The sequence below is a fragment of the Arabidopsis thaliana genome, chromosome 4, assembly GCF_000001735.4.
Source record: "Arabidopsis thaliana chromosome 4, partial sequence".
Lineage (NCBI taxonomy): Eukaryota > Viridiplantae > Streptophyta > Magnoliopsida > Brassicales > Brassicaceae > Arabidopsis > Arabidopsis thaliana.
Window position 1 is genome coordinate 18,035,932 of NC_003075.7, and position 16,856 is coordinate 18,052,787.

The 16,856-nt window shown below is 39.8% G+C and overlaps 2 protein-coding genes and 1 long non-coding RNA gene across 6 annotated transcripts; 2 read left to right on the forward strand and 1 right to left on the reverse strand.

Moving 5' to 3' along the window:
- Window positions 1–124: 124 nt before the first annotated feature.
- BGAL14 (beta-galactosidase 14) lies at window positions 125–4,997 on the forward strand (the record flags this gene model as incomplete). Of its 2 annotated transcripts, NM_001160820.1 has the most annotated exons (18): window positions 185–388; window positions 464–559; window positions 645–757; window positions 821–980; window positions 1,063–1,301; window positions 1,373–1,478; window positions 1,544–1,628; window positions 1,701–1,819; window positions 1,893–2,060; window positions 2,137–2,300; window positions 2,399–2,508; window positions 2,585–2,694; window positions 2,770–2,880; window positions 2,965–3,066; window positions 3,143–3,288; window positions 3,363–3,717; window positions 3,802–4,055; window positions 4,481–4,997. In NM_001160820.1, 18 exons carry the CDS (start codon window positions 185–187, stop codon window positions 4,995–4,997), a joined length of 3,159 nt encoding a protein of 1,052 aa, NP_001154292.1. The 2 variants fall into 2 exon arrangements, with proteins under 2 accessions (NP_195571.3, NP_001154292.1); NM_120020.4 differs by lacking the exon at window positions 4,481–4,997 and having other exon boundaries at window positions 125–380; window positions 2,137–2,312; window positions 3,802–4,185.
- KAK (HECT ubiquitin protein ligase family protein KAK) lies at window positions 4,692–13,769 on the reverse strand. 3 transcript variants are annotated; one of them, NM_001342508.1, is made up of 18 exons: window positions 12,462–13,769; window positions 12,239–12,349; window positions 12,045–12,161; window positions 11,783–11,953; window positions 11,548–11,709; window positions 11,037–11,273; window positions 10,831–10,952; window positions 9,341–10,754; window positions 9,120–9,215; window positions 7,269–8,810; window positions 6,928–7,152; window positions 6,740–6,844; window positions 6,481–6,561; window positions 6,320–6,388; window positions 6,080–6,208; window positions 5,720–5,839; window positions 5,450–5,637; window positions 4,692–5,367 (listed from the first exon to the last, which is right to left on the reverse strand). In NM_001342508.1, exons 1-17 carry the CDS (start codon window positions 13,359–13,361, stop codon window positions 5,572–5,574), a joined length of 5,667 nt encoding a protein of 1,888 aa, NP_001329354.1. In that variant the 5' UTR covers window positions 13,362–13,769; the 3' UTR covers window positions 4,692–5,367; window positions 5,450–5,571. The 3 variants fall into 3 exon arrangements, with proteins under 3 accessions (NP_001329354.1, NP_849567.2, NP_195572.2); NM_120021.2 differs by having other exon boundaries at window positions 5,100–5,367; window positions 6,080–6,199; window positions 9,395–10,754; window positions 12,462–13,321; NM_179236.3 differs by having other exon boundaries at window positions 4,692–5,637.
- A 920-nt stretch (window positions 13,770–14,689) lies between these two features.
- AT4G09725 lies at window positions 14,690–14,928 on the forward strand. Its single transcript, NR_142301.1, has one exon. It is a non-coding gene; the product is annotated as an other RNA (long non-coding RNA).
- The last annotated feature ends 1,928 nt before the right edge of the window (window positions 14,929–16,856 follow it).

Genomic DNA, 16,856 nt, shown 5'->3' on the forward strand with positions numbered 1-16,856 from the left:
TCAAATGCGGATCAAGTTGTAGTTAAGAAAACCATTAAATTAAAATAGAGAGAGTAGTTGAAACAAGGGTTCCGAGCTTCCCTCTTTAACCTAGGACATCCTTAAAACAAGGGAACAATATAATACAAGTTGTAACATTTATGTATCAAAGTGTTTATCGATGAGCAAATCAAGTAGAATTAGGATGAAGTCGAGAACACGATACTTGATAGCGATTCTACTTGTAATTTCGCTCTGTTCCAAGGCAAGCAGCCATGATGATGAGAAAAAGAAGAAAGGAGTAACATACGACGGTTCTGAGCGGAACTTCATTGATCATAAATGGAAAAAGAGAGCTTCTTTTCTCTGGTTCTGTTCATTACCCTCGAAGCACACCTCACGTAAGCACGTCTACTCTGTTTTTATTATTACCCAATCAAAAAGATGATTTCACTTCATGGATCGGATTCTGGTTTTGTTGCAGATGTGGCCCAGTATCATTGACAAAGCTAGAATTGGGGGACTTAACACCATCCAAACTTATGTTTTCTGGAATGTCCATGAGCCTGAACAAGGCAAGGTATCATCGACTTCAATTCTCTCTTAAGATCATTCCTTCTTTTTTCTTTTTGGGTGATTTGATCATTTGCCTTAAAATGGTTCAGTATGATTTCAAGGGGAGATTTGACTTGGTGAAATTCATCAAACTAATCCACGAGAAAGGTCTCTATGTCACTCTCAGACTCGGACCCTTTATCCAAGCCGAATGGAACCACGGGTACGAAATATTCAAACCATAAAAATTCATTTATAAGAGATGCTAACCTAATTCATATTTCAGAGGGTTGCCGTACTGGCTACGCGAGGTCCCAGATGTTTACTTCCGTACAAATAATGAACCTTTTAAGGAACATACAGAGAGATATGTGAGGAAAATACTTGGGATGATGAAGGAAGAGAAGCTGTTCGCTTCACAAGGAGGTCCCATCATCTTGGGACAGGTACACATATACTACACATTCATCATCCATCTTGTGAAAGCAGAAACATTGAAATCTCTAAGATTACATAAATAAATGGCAGATAGAGAATGAGTACAACGCGGTTCAGCTAGCCTACAAGGAGAATGGAGAGAAGTATATAAAATGGGCAGCAAATTTGGTGGAGTCAATGAATCTGGGAATCCCCTGGGTTATGTGCAAACAAAACGATGCTCCTGGCAATCTGATTAATGCTTGTAATGGAAGGCATTGCGGAGATACTTTCCCAGGACCAAACAGACACGATAAGCCCTCCTTATGGACCGAGAATTGGACTACTCAGTACGCTCCACACATCAAACTCTCATGATCAACACAAACTACAATCTTACGTTGGTTTCTTTTGTTCTTAGGTTTCGAGTTTTTGGGGATCCTCCAACACAGAGAACAGTCGAAGATATTGCATTCTCAGTCGCTAGATACTTCTCTAAGAACGGATCCCATGTCAACTACTACATGGTACTTTTAAATCATGTTTTTTATATGCGTCATGTTTACATAGATTGAGCTTTGTTTCTGTACAGTACCATGGCGGAACAAACTTCGGACGCACGTCTGCTCATTTCGTTACCACTCGTTACTATGACGATGCGCCACTTGACGAATTTGGTACATCCAGAACCCAAAAGTTAAGCCATACCAGCTTTGGGTCGTAATCACAAGTTGACGGTTATTTTATAGGTTTGGAGAAAGCTCCAAAATACGGTCACCTAAAACATGTGCACAGAGCACTTAGATTGTGCAAGAAGGCACTTTTTTGGGGTCAACTTCGCGCCCAGACACTTGGTCCCGATACCGAGGTAACCTAAACCAAAAATTATGTTATCCGGTTTTTGTAAACCGGAGCTTAACGATTCAATACTGGTTTTGCAGGTTAGGTACTACGAGCAGCCAGGGACAAAAGTGTGTGCGGCTTTCTTATCGAACAATAACACAAGAGATACTAATACGATTAAATTCAAAGGTCAAGATTACGTTTTACCGTCTCGTTCTATCAGCATCTTACCGGATTGTAAAACAGTCGTTTACAATACTGCACAGGTGAGTAGAAATAACCGGTTCGATTTGGTTTAAAGAAAACCATAATGTTTGATTTATCCGCATTGTTCTGAAACAGATTGTAGCCCAACACAGTTGGAGAGATTTTGTCAAGTCAGAGAAGACAAGCAAAGGTCTCAAATTTGAGATGTTTAGTGAAAATATTCCTTCCTTACTTGACGGTGATTCTTTGATTCCGGGGGAGCTTTATTACTTAACTAAAGACAAAACAGATTATGCTTGGTATACCACAAGGTATAACTTCCTTCGCAAGCAACATTTTGTTTTTGGTCTTTTAAGCTTTATAGAGAAACTTTGTAAGTTGATTCCATTGCTAACAGCGTAAAGATTGACGAAGATGACTTTCCAGACCAAAAAGGTCTGAAGACTATACTGAGAGTAGCGAGTCTTGGTCACGCACTGATCGTTTACGTTAACGGAGAGTACGCAGGTACTTTAACACTAAAATTAAGGGGATATAAGACACATAGAGGTTTTTAACTTTTTGTTTGCTAATTTTTTGGTAGGGAAAGCACATGGACGCCATGAAATGAAGAGTTTCGAGTTTGCAAAACCAGTGAACTTTAAAACCGGAGATAATCGCATTTCAATTTTGGGTGTACTAACCGGATTACCAGTGAGTTAAACAATCAAGATCGAGATTATATCTGTCACACCAAACAGAGTAAAAATTTTAGTTATAATGTTTCAGGACAGTGGATCATACATGGAACACAGGTTTGCTGGTCCACGTGCTATTTCAATCATCGGTTTAAAGTCAGGAACGCGAGATTTGACCGAGAACAATGAATGGGGACACTTGGTATATATATGCATGCGACCAATATAATAGACCATTTTTCTATCTTGGTTTGGGATATAATGAAGTTTAATCCGGTTAATGCAGGCCGGTTTGGAAGGTGAAAAGAAAGAGGTGTACACAGAGGAAGGATCTAAGAAGGTGAAATGGGAGAAAGATGGTAAACGTAAGCCTCTTACGTGGTACAAGGTAAACACATAACTCAATAAAACGTTTCTTAATATATAAGATGTTTACGCATTTGTCTTAATCAATGGATTCACAGACCTACTTTGAGACACCAGAGGGAGTGAACGCGGTCGCGATTAGGATGAAAGCAATGGGGAAGGGATTGATTTGGGTTAATGGAATTGGCGTAGGGAGATATTGGATGTCTTTCCTTTCTCCACTGGGAGAGCCAACTCAAACGGAGTAGGTTTCTATAGATATGACTTGCGGGACAAGAAACTGATTAGAGACTAAACCCCTATATATATGGTGGACAGGTACCATATACCGAGATCTTTCATGAAGGGGGAGAAGAAGAAGAACATGCTGGTGATTCTCGAGGAAGAACCAGGGGTGAAGTTAGAGTCTATTGATTTCGTGTTGGTGAATAGAGACACAATCTGTAGTAATGTCGGGGAGGATTACCCAGTATCGGTGAAATCGTGGAAGAGAGAAGGGCCAAAGATAGTTTCGAGAAGCAAAGATATGAGGCTAAAGGCAGTGATGAGGTGTCCACCGGAGAAACAAATGGTGGAAGTACAATTTGCAAGCTTCGGAGATCCGACAGGAACTTGTGGTAACTTCACAATGGGGAAGTGCTCTGCATCTAAGTCAAAGGAGGTGGTCGAGAAGGTAATGTGTGATGATTGAAGCATCTTAGTTATTGAGTCATTTTTATATATATAGTTGATAGCTTTGTGTTAATTTATGGAACAGGAGTGTTTGGGTAGGAATTATTGTTCCATAGTAGTAGCGAGGGAGACTTTTGGGGACAAAGGGTGTCCGGAGATAGTGAAGACATTGGCAGTGCAAGTCAAGTGTGAGAAGAAAGAAGGAAAACAAGATGAGAAGAAGAAGAAAGAAGATAAAGACGAAGAGGAAGAGGACGATGAAGATGATGATGAAGAAGAAGAAGAAGAAGACAAAGAGAACAAAGATACAAAGGATATGGAGAACAAAAATCAAGATATGTAAACAAGACTACTTCTCATTATTTTGAGTCTTGGAGTTTTTAAACTCTTTTTTGTTATTAGAAAAAAACAAATATTTAATTAGTAATTTATAGCATGTGGTTTTTGTTATCTTTTGTTCAATTAATTATAGCTTAATATAAACCACTAATTATGTAATTTGTTTTGCTAAATTCCTTTTACAGTTAGGATTCCTTGTTTTGCTTTAAGCTCAAGGATTGTGAGTTAGGGTTTCGTTTAATCTCGTAAGCAAATCAACGAATAGAAGATGGTGTTTCTCTCGATTCCCAACGTGAAGACCATGTCGATTAATGTGAACCCTAGTGCAACTACCATCTCTGCCTTCGAATCGAACAATTGGTCCATCAACGCACGCATCTTCCCCAACCTCTCCTTTGTTACTCGCTCTGTCTCCGAAACCCTAGTCTTGATTCCGATTCTGCCCTGGTGTCGGATCTAGGTTTTGGCCCTTTCTCTACGGTAGTTGTTAATGTCCCTCTAATCGGTGGAGCGGCTCCGCCTCAGCCCCGCTTCAATTTAATGCCTCCGTCAAACTATGTCGCTGGTTTGGGTCGTGGGGCTGCAGGGTTTACTACCCGCTCCGATATTGGTCCTGCTCGTGCTAATGGCGATGGAAACGCTGACGTGAATCACAAGTTTGATGATTTTGAAGGGCATGATGCCGGATTGTTCGCTAATGCCGAGAGTGATGACCAAGACAAAGAGGCTGATGCTATTTGGGACGCAATTGATAGGAGGATGGATTCGAGGAGGAAAGACAGAAGAGAAGCGAAGCTCAAGCAAGAAATCGAGAATTACAGAGCCTCCAACCCTAAAGTTTCTGGGCAGTTTGTGGATTTGACGAGAAAGTTGCATACTTTGTCTGAGGATGAATGGGATAGTATTCCAGAGATTGGGAATTACTCGCATAGATTGTATTAGGTAGGCGTCTGATGAATAAAACGAAATCACAATTCTGCAATATCATAATATTTATTTATAGCATTAAATTACACAAGTAGATTAAGACAAATATGTGACTTGTGATGTAATAAGAGAGCTTATATAATGAAGCTAAACTATATATGTAACTCATTGTTAAACATATTCAAAGTGCCGTCCATATTCTAGTTTTCTGAGACGGATCGAACTTGAGTTTCCATAGTTTTGACCGACCAAATGAAATGATCGATCTTTTACATAGAGGGAATCTAAGAAACGAAGAAGAAGAAGAAAAAAAAAAAAAGGAAGGAAAAGATAAGCCTATCATCTTTCTTTATCTACACAATAATGGCGGCGCCTTCTGCAGAGCCTGCAAAGACAAAATTTACATCACAAGTCACAACCCTATATCCCCTCCATTACAAAGTCTCCGGGAGAACAACAGTAGTCACCTGGATTTTGGGGTATCTTCGGCTTTGTCAGATCATAAAAACCCAAAAAAGCAGAGAAATCAAAACCAGTCTTCCGATGTAATGTACAAGAGAGGGGAGGAAGAAACACAGCCATATGTTGCTTATGAGAGGTCGAACGATCCTTGCCCTTCGTTGATGGCGTAGAGCAGTTTCTTGTACATGATTTCCTGTTTCAATAACATACAACTCCTCAGGCTCACCAACAACCACACTAACATGGACTCAAGAAGAATAGAAGACATGACTCACCTTTGTAGAATAAGGAGGGAGTTTAAGGTAGTTTGCGCAAGTCATGACACTGGGCAAATCATCATCTGCTGTCTCCGAAGCCCCTGCTCCGTTGGCTGCTGCACTTGAGGTCGATGAGTGCTGCACCAGCCAAAGACACATGCAATTTTAGAATCCCATGCAAAACCAATAATTAACAACTTCACGACAGTAAGACATAATTCATCTGAATAACTCTTGCCAATGCAAACAAACACCACAATACGTGTCTGCTCTTAGAAAAAAAGAGCAAAAGCCCTTGCCCACACATAGATGCCTTCTAACATATCCTTGGTGGCTAAATTACAAAAATGACTTGCAAATGATTTAAAGTTTTTTTACCTTTCTCACAATCGTAAGCTTTGGGTTCAGAACAGCTAAGCCACCAGGAGGAAGCCTAGGAGCTCCAGTTACAAATTGGCAGAAAGCCCTCTGCTGATCTGCTGTAAGTTCTCCCATGATCTCCAGTAACTACAGGGTGGGGTGAAAATCAGAATCAGAAAGTAATCAACGGTTCAGAAACAAAAGGAAAGGTAAGAATAAATAAAGATATGATATCTAACAACTTGATGGATAACATACGTTAATGATTGCCGGACTTTTGGCATTATACCCATGATCAAATTTGATATGTTCAGCAAGAGTCTCCACCTGCAAGAAAAGAAAGTTTTAGAAATGATATTTTCTTACATCTAAGGGATTCAAGTCTCTTGGTTATGGAAATTGAAAAGTGAAAAATTCACCTCCCACAACTCTCTACGACCACACAGCAAATAGTCCAGCTCAGAAGGGGTGAATATTTGTAGAGATGTTATGTCAAACACCTGATAATTATGTGCAGAAACAGAAAGGTTTTGTAAGTTAACAAATGAAGGTAAAAGTTTAAGGTCCGCCCTAAAAAGAAAAAATGCAAGTCTCTAATCTACAGAATTTTCTATATTATGTTTAGAAGCCAAAGGCAATAGACAAAGAAAGAGACAGAAAGTCTGCGAGACTGTTAACCTGATTGAATCCAGATCTGAAGGCTTCGATCTGCCGAGTGACTCCTCTCTTGACAGTAGCATCAACGACAAGGGATATATACTCCTCAAGATTAGTAATATCAACCTGTAACAAAACAGCACGTCATCAGCAATCATGGACATGTTCTAAAAGAATAGTAAGAGGTGGGGTGTAAGCTAAGACAGTACAATTTCATCTCCTGATCTCAGGATGTACTCAGGATAGCCAGGTAGCGTGAATTCCAAGGAGAGATCTTCTATTCGGCATCCACGTAAACATAAATCAGAAATCGTGCTGCTATTGTCACCACCTACTCCCTCCAGATAGTGCTTGCGGGCAACAACAACACGCAGCTCTTGCAAGGTCTTGCCAAGTTCAGCGTCAAATAATACAATATCATGCAAATCAAGCTCCTGCTTAGTCAATGAAAGAGGACGAACTTATTAGCAAAGGCCGACAGAAGTGAAAAAGTAGAAACCACTATTTCACTTTTAACTAAACAAACACTAGTAGTAAAAAAAAAACTCACTTGACCAAGAATAAGTTTATAAAACGCTGTACTCAATGGGACGTCCAATAGCCGTCCATCTTGAAGTGCTTTGGCCATCACACGCCCTAAAAGGCGGAAATATTCAATGACTTTATGAAACTGACCACCTTCAGATATGTCAGCTGTTGAGGGCCAAGGCCGAGGAAACAATCCAAGTGGTGCCAGAACTATATCTCTGTTAGCTGCAGATGGTTTTCCGTCTTCAATCTCATCTCTACCAATTTGCATAGATACCTTGTCACCAGAACTTGATCTCCACATCCCTAGGGAAGCCTTTTGCAGATCATGGCTTAGAAGTGTGTAAAACTCAAGGGTAGGGCCTAGACCAGTACCAACTTCACCAAAATATTCTACTTCAAGCACAGCTTTCTGGCTAGAATACATCTCCATAACTTTTGCAGCAGAATCTAATATCCTATTTCGGGATACACGGACTTTCTGGCGCTGCAATCTCCCTATTCTCATCTCTCGTTCATTTGTAGACCCACTGCCGTCAGCACCTTGCTGCTGCTGCAAACGATTCAATGCACGAGACAACCCAAAAGCAGTCGAGTAGAAATACTGTCTCCGGGTTTGAAACGGAAACAAAAATGGGCATGCTCTAGTCAACTGGTAGCACCAAGAGGGAAGACTTCCACTGCACAAAGCAAGCGCATCCTGGATTTGTCGAGCCAATTTGGGTGTAAGTTTGCTATTGACAAATTCATCAAGAGGAACCTTAGCAGCAGTTGTACTCAGATCATCTAGACTTGTAATTTTACCCTCTGCAAAACGATCGGAAAGAGTTTGGGCTCTTAAACGAGGGCAAAGCTGATTTAAACCCTCTAATACACGTAACAGTGCCAGAACATTATATGTAGAATTCGACTTCTCAAGGTCGCATGGAAGCTCCCCTTGTAAGATACTATCCAAAAGAGATGCCCTATGTGACTGAGATTCTACACTGGAATTGGTAGTAGCAGATTTCGTGGATTTTGACGGTGTGGTAGAACTTGCTCCACCAACAGACAACCTATTCACTTGGCTGTCTGGCCTCTGGTACATGATGGTGTAAATATCATTGAATCTGCTTCCATCACTTGAGACTAGATCACTGCCACCAAACCTGTCATCATCATCTTCATCTAGCATAAGTTGTCGCTGTACAGCCTGATAAATCGTCAAATGCCTACTAAGTTGTTTTCCTGCCGCAGTAAATATCAACTTAGAGGGCTCATCTGAACTTCGATTTAGGGTACGTCCATGCAAGTCCCTACTTCCCCTGATACCTCTACCACTGGCAGCTCCAAGCCCAGCCATCGCTGCAGCAGCAAAGGAGAGTGCACCTCTAGAACCATAGGAATTCCCAATGCCAGTATCAATAGAATCAGATGCCCTTGCTGCTGCGGCTCCACTAGTGCCTCCAGAAGCTGGATTCATTTGTCGGCCGCTGGTTGCTAGACCATCATCATCCACTGAGTCCGCCAATTTCACATCATGGACTTTATCAGGCGTGCACATGGGAAGACTGTCATCCAAAACCTGGACATGAAAGTATATATGATTGTGAAGGTATTGAAAGAAAATCAAGAGCACATGTAAGGTACAAAGCCAAAGTTATTGATAGCAGCGAGATAAATATGAGAAATAGGGGCATAAGCTAGTAAATCTACTTGGTCTATTCTAAAAAGAAAAGGTTCCAAGTGAGTTCGGCTTATCAACAAAACAGACTCAACAAGGCAAGATAATTCGAAAATATGAAAGCTGTCAAGCTTTATTGCCAAATGCAATATCTATTACGGTGTTAGCAAAAACAACAATCGCGGAGAAGAAAACCAAAGGACAACTTACATCTTCATTATCATCATCTTCATCATCAGAAATGTCATCCTCTTCAATCACCAAGGCATCATCAATGTCGACTGGGGATATTTCCAATTCCTCATCCTGCAAGGCATACAAGTAAGATTGTGTTGAGTAAGTAAATCACACCACAAGATCATGATGTAACGAAGTAACGAAGTAACGAAGTAAAACATTTATGTTATCAAAAACTTAGCACTGTAACATGCCTCAGAACTGGAGTCTCCGCTAGCTGGTTTCATTTGAGTATCTTTGTCAAGAACAGCTCTCTTTTGAGCATTGCTCCTTGTTTGAGGCCCCTTATCCGCCTGAGCCGGTTTCATAACGCCTTTACCTTTTCCTTTCGATGAGCTGGTACCTTTCTCATGCACAGGATCTTTCTTTGAAGTATCACCGATGTTAATTGCCGATCGAGATCTAGAAGAATGACGACGAGTGGTTGAAGCTGGAGTTGACGAAGATGGTGATGAAACACCAGCACCGCTAGGTAACGTGCCTGGCTCTGTATTGCCAATAGGCGCTGCCGGCTTCAGAGCAGATTCACTCCGTTGAACTCGGGGCCACAGAAATTCCTCCACTGCTGCTAAGCTTGCCAATGGATCTATAAGTACAATATTGGAGGAGTAATCACGTAGTGTTTTCTCTCCAGATGCTCGGCATAATCGCAACTTTAAAGGATGTGCCAAAGCACTCAAACCCGAGGAGAGCCGAGCACTTCCACTTAGTGACCTTGAGGGATGGCTAAGGACAACAGGAAAGCGCTCCAGTGACGATAAAGCATTTTGAAGTTTCTGAATCAAAACTGTCATAGGAGGGACCTTTCCCTCATTACCATCAAAAGGAAGAGCGACTTCTAGAAAAGCTTTAAACCTTCTGAGTCCCTCCTGGCGAAGTTTGGGCAAATTAAGTTCGGAGATCTTCTCTTTGGAAAAGTATCCACAAGAAAAATAGTTAAGCAATGCTGCAACCACACCACTGCCAATAAACTCAAAAGTTGAGACACCATCCCCTTTACTTATCTCGCCAAGTATCTCAGAAATGACACCAATCAAGTACTCTTCCTTGCTAGCAGAGAAATCGCCAAGGAATGGCCCAGAGGCTTTAGATTTTCCCTTTCCTTTCACTTTATGATCATCTATACCAGCAGTTAGCTTCGTGCAAAGATTCTTCAGATGTAAAAGATCATCTGTAACTCCAACATCAACATCCCCACCATCAGACGGGAAGTACTTGTCTTTGAATGCTTTGGCGCAGGAACTAACTGTTTCCCTTAGCATGAAGCTAGCTGTAGGAGTATCAAGGGAATTATGGTTTGCCCCTATGGTAAGGGACGCAGGATTCTTAGGCTCTTCCGACTGGTTTCCATCGGAATTGGCATTACTACTGCGCCGTCTATAACGCCTAGATCGTGCAGATCCGGGTACACAGTCATTGTCCTTATCAGTAGGTGAGGCATGGGATGGTTTACCAACCAAGACAAGTTGATCTACAGCATGGACTACCCCTTCCCTCACAAACACTTTCGAGAATGTTTCAGGAAGCTTTTCCATCAAAATCTCTGCAACTTGTAGAGCAGGAACCAAGACCTGTGGGTCTTTCCATGCCAAGACACCAGCCAAGAAGCTACATAAGAAGAAAAAAATGTAAGAAGTTGCACACACTGTCGTGTCAAACTTAATTTATATCGTAAACAGCATACCTCGAAATATTTGTGTCACCAATTAGAGATTGAATCATTTCTGAACTGCTGAAATACATCAACTTTCCAATGACTGAGAGACATTTATGGCGAATCGTACCATTGACACTAGAACCATAGATCTGTTGCAAAAGAAAACAAGAATAATTAGACAAAACAGCAGGTAGTATGAGCATTATCTTGTAGCCAACGCAGAGAAAAATTACCTGCACTAAAACTGGAAGAAGATCCAATCCAAACTGCTGCAGAAGTTCAGGTTGATCACCAAGTAATTTTTCTCTTGGTGAAATTTTTAGAATATCTTCTTGTTTTCCTGAAGTACTTGGACTAGATTTCTTTTGGCATGAACCTTTCACAAGAGCGTTTGTGCTAGTAGGAAGAGAGATAACTCCTTCTGGCAATGGAGGGAGGAGCTCATTCGCTAGGTTGACTATCTCATAAATCTAATATATAAAGCAAAATTTATAGATTCCAGAATTAGAGACCATGAGATAAAAAACCTAGATCTAACATAAGAGCAGAACAGGCATAAGAGTACTCCAACATAAGTACAGATTATAAGACCTGTATATAGACTATGATCAATACACTATACAAACACCTAAGTAAAACTTGGTAATACAAAAACAAGTAGGAAACTATGCCCGAAATAGAGAATGTACCCTAAATTTAAGCTATTCTTATTTCAGTCAGGTATTAAACAGAAAAGGTAATTACCTGATCTGCAGGCCGGCTCAGTGCTGGGGATACAGATGCATTAGCAGAGACCCCAGAACCCAACAGAATATCCTTAAGAATGCTACTAATACCAAGAAGAAGTAATGTCCTGAATCCAAGAGGTGACCCGCTCGCACAGGTAGAAAGTAATCGGATTAACCCCTGTGCACAATATGGTGAAAATGTCATCTTGTGTATAAGGATAAATAAAACACAATAAAGATTTTACGCTTACCGTGTATGTTGACACACTAAGAGATGCTTGCCCACCTCCTGAATTGCTCGTGGAAATAAGAGACGCAGCTTGCGTCACCAGGCCATGGTTACATAATTCATCTAATTTCTCGGGATACGGTGCAAATGCTTCAGCAATTCGAGTCAGACAGATAGAAGCATATTCCAAAACCTACCATCATACGAACAGATTATGGAGGAGACTGGGGTAAGAGCGGAACTAGATATTAGTACCATATTATAACAGAAAGCAGGTCAATTACCTTCGAATCATGATACTGAAGTAGGTTTGTCAGCAAAGGTACAGCTTCCATAACATAATCAGATGCATCAGAAGGTAGTTTCTTGCACATGTTGGCAGCAGTAGATAGTGCTACGCGCTACAAGAAGCCAAGTAACATGTGCATTAGATACACGAGTAAGTGTAGCATAAAAGAGAAGTTAGAAATTTACCCACCTGAACACCAGTGGAGAAGAAATCCAGATACGAGAGCACAGCCATAAGAGCACCAGCTCGCAAACAGGCAGTTGGGTGCTCCTGAGATATCTTTTTGAGAGCTTGCAGAGACTGTTTTAAAACACATACATAAATACGAATCAAATTTCAAGTGTGATCCCTGAAGAATTTTTAAAAAAGCAGCTGGAGCATCGAGGATTCAAGTATTGGTATGATAGCCAACCTGTTCCGCCAAGTCCATGTATTCTATGGTTAGCAATCTGGCCACCAAGCATGAAACTGCCCCGTAATGTACAACAGCAGCACAAGAAGACGGCAAGACATCACATAGATGGGTAAGAGCCCTGGCAGCAAGAAGCATAATGTCGGGATTGCTTTCATGGTTAAGTAGACCGACAAGAACTGGGACGAAGGAATCAACAGAGAAGGTGCTAAGCGAGTCTTCGGTCCCAATGGATAACATCTCACAAAGCTGGGTTAAAGCCTCGACCTGTTTTCCCTCTTCTCCTTCAGCGCGCAAGCCAGAGAGAATCTTCTTCATCCTTCCATTCAAGTGGGAGGAAGAAGCAGAGCCGATACCGGAAGAAGGAAGCAAGTCATCCAATCCAGCACCGAGCTTCCTGAGCAAGCCTTGTAAAGCACTGCTCGCAGAGCTCATGTTAGGATGCATGAAACCGCCGTTGCCATCCTCACTGTCATTGTCGTCATCCTCGTCAGCGCTCCTAGCAGCGGCGGCGGCAGCATCCATGTTGAGTTGTTCTCTGGCTCGGTCTCTTTCTCTTTCACGCTCCCTAATCCTAACGTCATGTTCCTTCTCCTTACCTTTGTCAGAATTATCGTTGTTGTTTCCCCTGTTACCACGTCCGCCTCGGCGAAATCCAGAAGAGTCGGTGGAGGTGTCCATGGGAGCAGCGGCGGCGGCAGAGCGAGAAGAACGAGAGCGGGTGGTGGTGGAGGAAGAAGGAGGAGTGGGGGCAAGTGAGGAAGAAGAAGAAGAAGAAAGACGAGCGCGTTTGCTGCGGGTGGTGGGACCAGAGGCAGAGGGAGGAGGAGGAGGAGAAGAAGAAGAAGAAGATGGGGCAGCTGAGGTCGCCTCCGCCCGCTTGCGGCTCCGAGTTTCCATACAAAGGAAGAAACCCCGAGTTTCCGATTCGCTCGATCAGAAAGATTCTGATCGGACACTCGCTCGCATCTCACTCAGATCAATTCACTCCAGGGATCCAATTGAAACTCGCACGAAACCCTAATTAGCCACCGGAATTAGTCGAAAACGCCAGAGAAGAAGAACCTCTCAAATCGAACCCAGAGAGCTATTGAGAGAGCATGATGCGAATCAAACGAATTGGAAATCAACAAAGGGATTGAGAAGAGAGATGGAAGAAGAAGGAAGGAGGGGATCCAATTTGGGCAGAGACGATGAAAAGAGAGATTAGAAGAAGAAAACCCTAAATCGAGAGAGTCCGTCGACTGATGAATAAAATAGAAGAAGACATATAAATATTATATAAAAAAAGAAAAGAGAGAGAGAGAGAGGCGACCGGGGACGAATACGGTAGCGTTTTGTTCTTTCCTTACCACAACAAGTGACTGACACGGCGATCGGGCTACGTGTGTTTCCTTCACTCCATCGAACCCATCTCATACGATGTCGTTTCGTATCATACCCGGTCCTTCCTGCGTTTTTAAGTTTTTTCACATTTGGAAAAATATATCACACAAAACTTGAGGGCCTCTTTGTAATTGGAATAAAACATATTGTTGTATAAAGGCCGGGCCCGTCCATCTGTTATAGATCGTACTCTGCAAAGGCTTTCATAGAGATTTTAAAGCCCATTAGTTGTAGAGCGCTTCACTTTCGTTGTATATATAAACTACTCAATGACATGTATATACGTTAATATATATATAAACAATTTAAGGTAGAGATTTGGTTTTTCATGTGGTTCGGTAGAGATTTGGTTGTCTTTTCTTCTTCTACTACTTTTTTTCTAAAACAAGACATCTTTGTTAAGTAGATTACATAGATCATTTATATTACAAAAAATAATGGAAAATGCAATTACCTCTTTATTTTGTTTGGTTGGAATTTATAGTCTGGGACACTAATTTGATTCCAATTCCATACTTAATGAAAACCAGGGACGACACTAGTGATCACTATTATGAATTATGATTTACCAAGGCCACACCCACTCATGAACGAGTAATTGTTCTTTTTCATTTTACTGTCGTAAGAGTCTCGTTTGCAATTTTTTTGTTTTTTTGGTATCAAAAAGTTACAATTTCATTCCACTTCAAACAAAAAACTTTAATTAATATCAATCATATAATCTGCATACCCGAAGCTTGCGTTCGTTCCTTATGACTGTTTTTTTGTCATTGAAACTATCTGCCAGCGGAAATATGTATTTGCTTCAAAAAAATTTGTTACATGTCGTGAAAGACCATATATATTTTTGTTTCTTCTTCCTCAAGTTTCGTCTTTATATTAAATATCAAAGAAAAAGGATTTTCCAACACAAATTATAGTATAAGATTGCGCGGGGAATCTAATTTCGAATCTAGTTTATTCGTTAAACTCAAGATCATTCTCTTAGAAACTTTGTCATAGTTGGTTCGGTTAATTTGGCTTATCTTTGTTTTCTTTTGATAATTTGGCTTATCGTATTGTTATATCTCTTTTTCCACGATAGTGGTTTGTATTTACCAATTAACAAGAAGAAAGAAAAATGTAACAAACAAGAAAAGGCTCGGCAAAGAAATGAAAAAATCTCAACTTAAGAAATAAAAATGTAGACGCACAATTAAATACCTTCACATTTATATACATTGGTGGATATGGACCTCTCTATCCCTATTATATTCCACTCTTTACAAATGGTGTGGTGTGACAAGTTATGTGTATAATTAATCATCCACCGTCACCAACCATCCACCTTATTTTCACGTCTCGTAAGGGAAACAGATCATAGTAGCATCTTACTCTTCTGAAATTAAAGACTCTATCAGTTTATCACAACTCAACTATTATGGAAAACTTAACTTATTCTTTGGTCGTCAATAAAATCTAATCTTTACCTTGAGATCAAGGTGATCTTAATTCTTGTATCTGAATACGCAAAGTTGAAATTAAATATCAAACAAATGAATCCATTATTAAAACAATAATAATAAAGTGGAAGGTGAACCAAATCCCACGTCCCAACCGCATACGGACCTAAATAATATATAGTTTTTTTTTGTTTTTGGCAGCAACCTAAATAATATAATTATCCTACTCTTTTTTAATATCAGTATATTTACTTAAAGAAAATGCCAAATTAATCAGTACATTGTGATTTCGCTTCTATATTATATTTGTGACACAAGTTTTGCTTTTATATTATAGCACATCGCTATTTCCTCCACGTCATTTACAATCCCATTAGTAGTACTACTAACAAGTAATAACATATTATTCCTAAAACAAAAAAACAAAAAAAAACAACAGAGAGAATAATTCACCTGGAGAACTATTATTCTCCCATGATGTTAAAAAACGTTTTGCATGTAGTGTTGCTGCATTTGGTTTTTCATAAAACAATATTACGAATTTGTCTCTTACAATTTAGTTGCAAGAAAAAAGAAAGAGCAGTAAATAAGTTAATTGGGTATAAATAGTGAATGTGAAAAACTGACTGATTGGGGTTTAATTTTGATTCAGATGTAAATGGACGTAAACTTTTGTTGATGAATTGAAGAATCTTGGCCTTTAGCTAAGAACCTAACCTTCTAGAAGAGGGCCATCATCATGCATGAGGTGAGTGATTTTGTACCAATAGATTAAACAAATTGAAATTCAACTACTCTCTCTCTCTCTCTCTCTCTTTTTCGGTTTTTTCATCTTTTTCAATAAACCATTATTCTTTTTCGTTTCTTCTCACATTTTCCACCTAACTTACCAAATTTCACAATTAAGTTCAACTTTTTTTGTTTAGCATACATGGACAGTACACAGTAGATACTATAGTTTAATTATTCTCTCCTATATACTGTTATGTGTTCTATTCTTCAACTATTCTCCTGACATACGAATTACTACATACGTATATGATTAGTGTTGTCGATCGTATTCTAAAAATATAGATACGATTAGTGCTATAATAATATTCCGTCCAGTTAGAGTTCAACATTATTAAAAAAATATCTCTTAATAAGTCTTGATTTTTCAAGTCTCTAATATGAAAGAAATAGAAGTTGGTTAGAGAAAACCATTCTAAGTCAAGGTTCTAGAAGGCACATTCTTTAATTCAAATAGTTTATCATATATGTATATTTCTAATTTATATGTATGTGTCATGGTGGTTCTTGTTGTATTGTTTTTATACTGAAATATTAAAGAAACATGAGCATCATCACAAATATTTTAAACATGAAGTGCTTGTCATTTGGTGAGAGTAATTTGAAAACCATATATAAGTTACAAGTTATCCTGCCCACACATATAATTAGTTATTTGATAATGCTTTGTTTAATTAGCAAGTGATTGTATTAGGGTTAAGTTCTAGATATATTATTGATTAAAAAAACAATAACTAATCCAGTGCAGTCTATATATTAGAGAAAAGACTGTTGACCA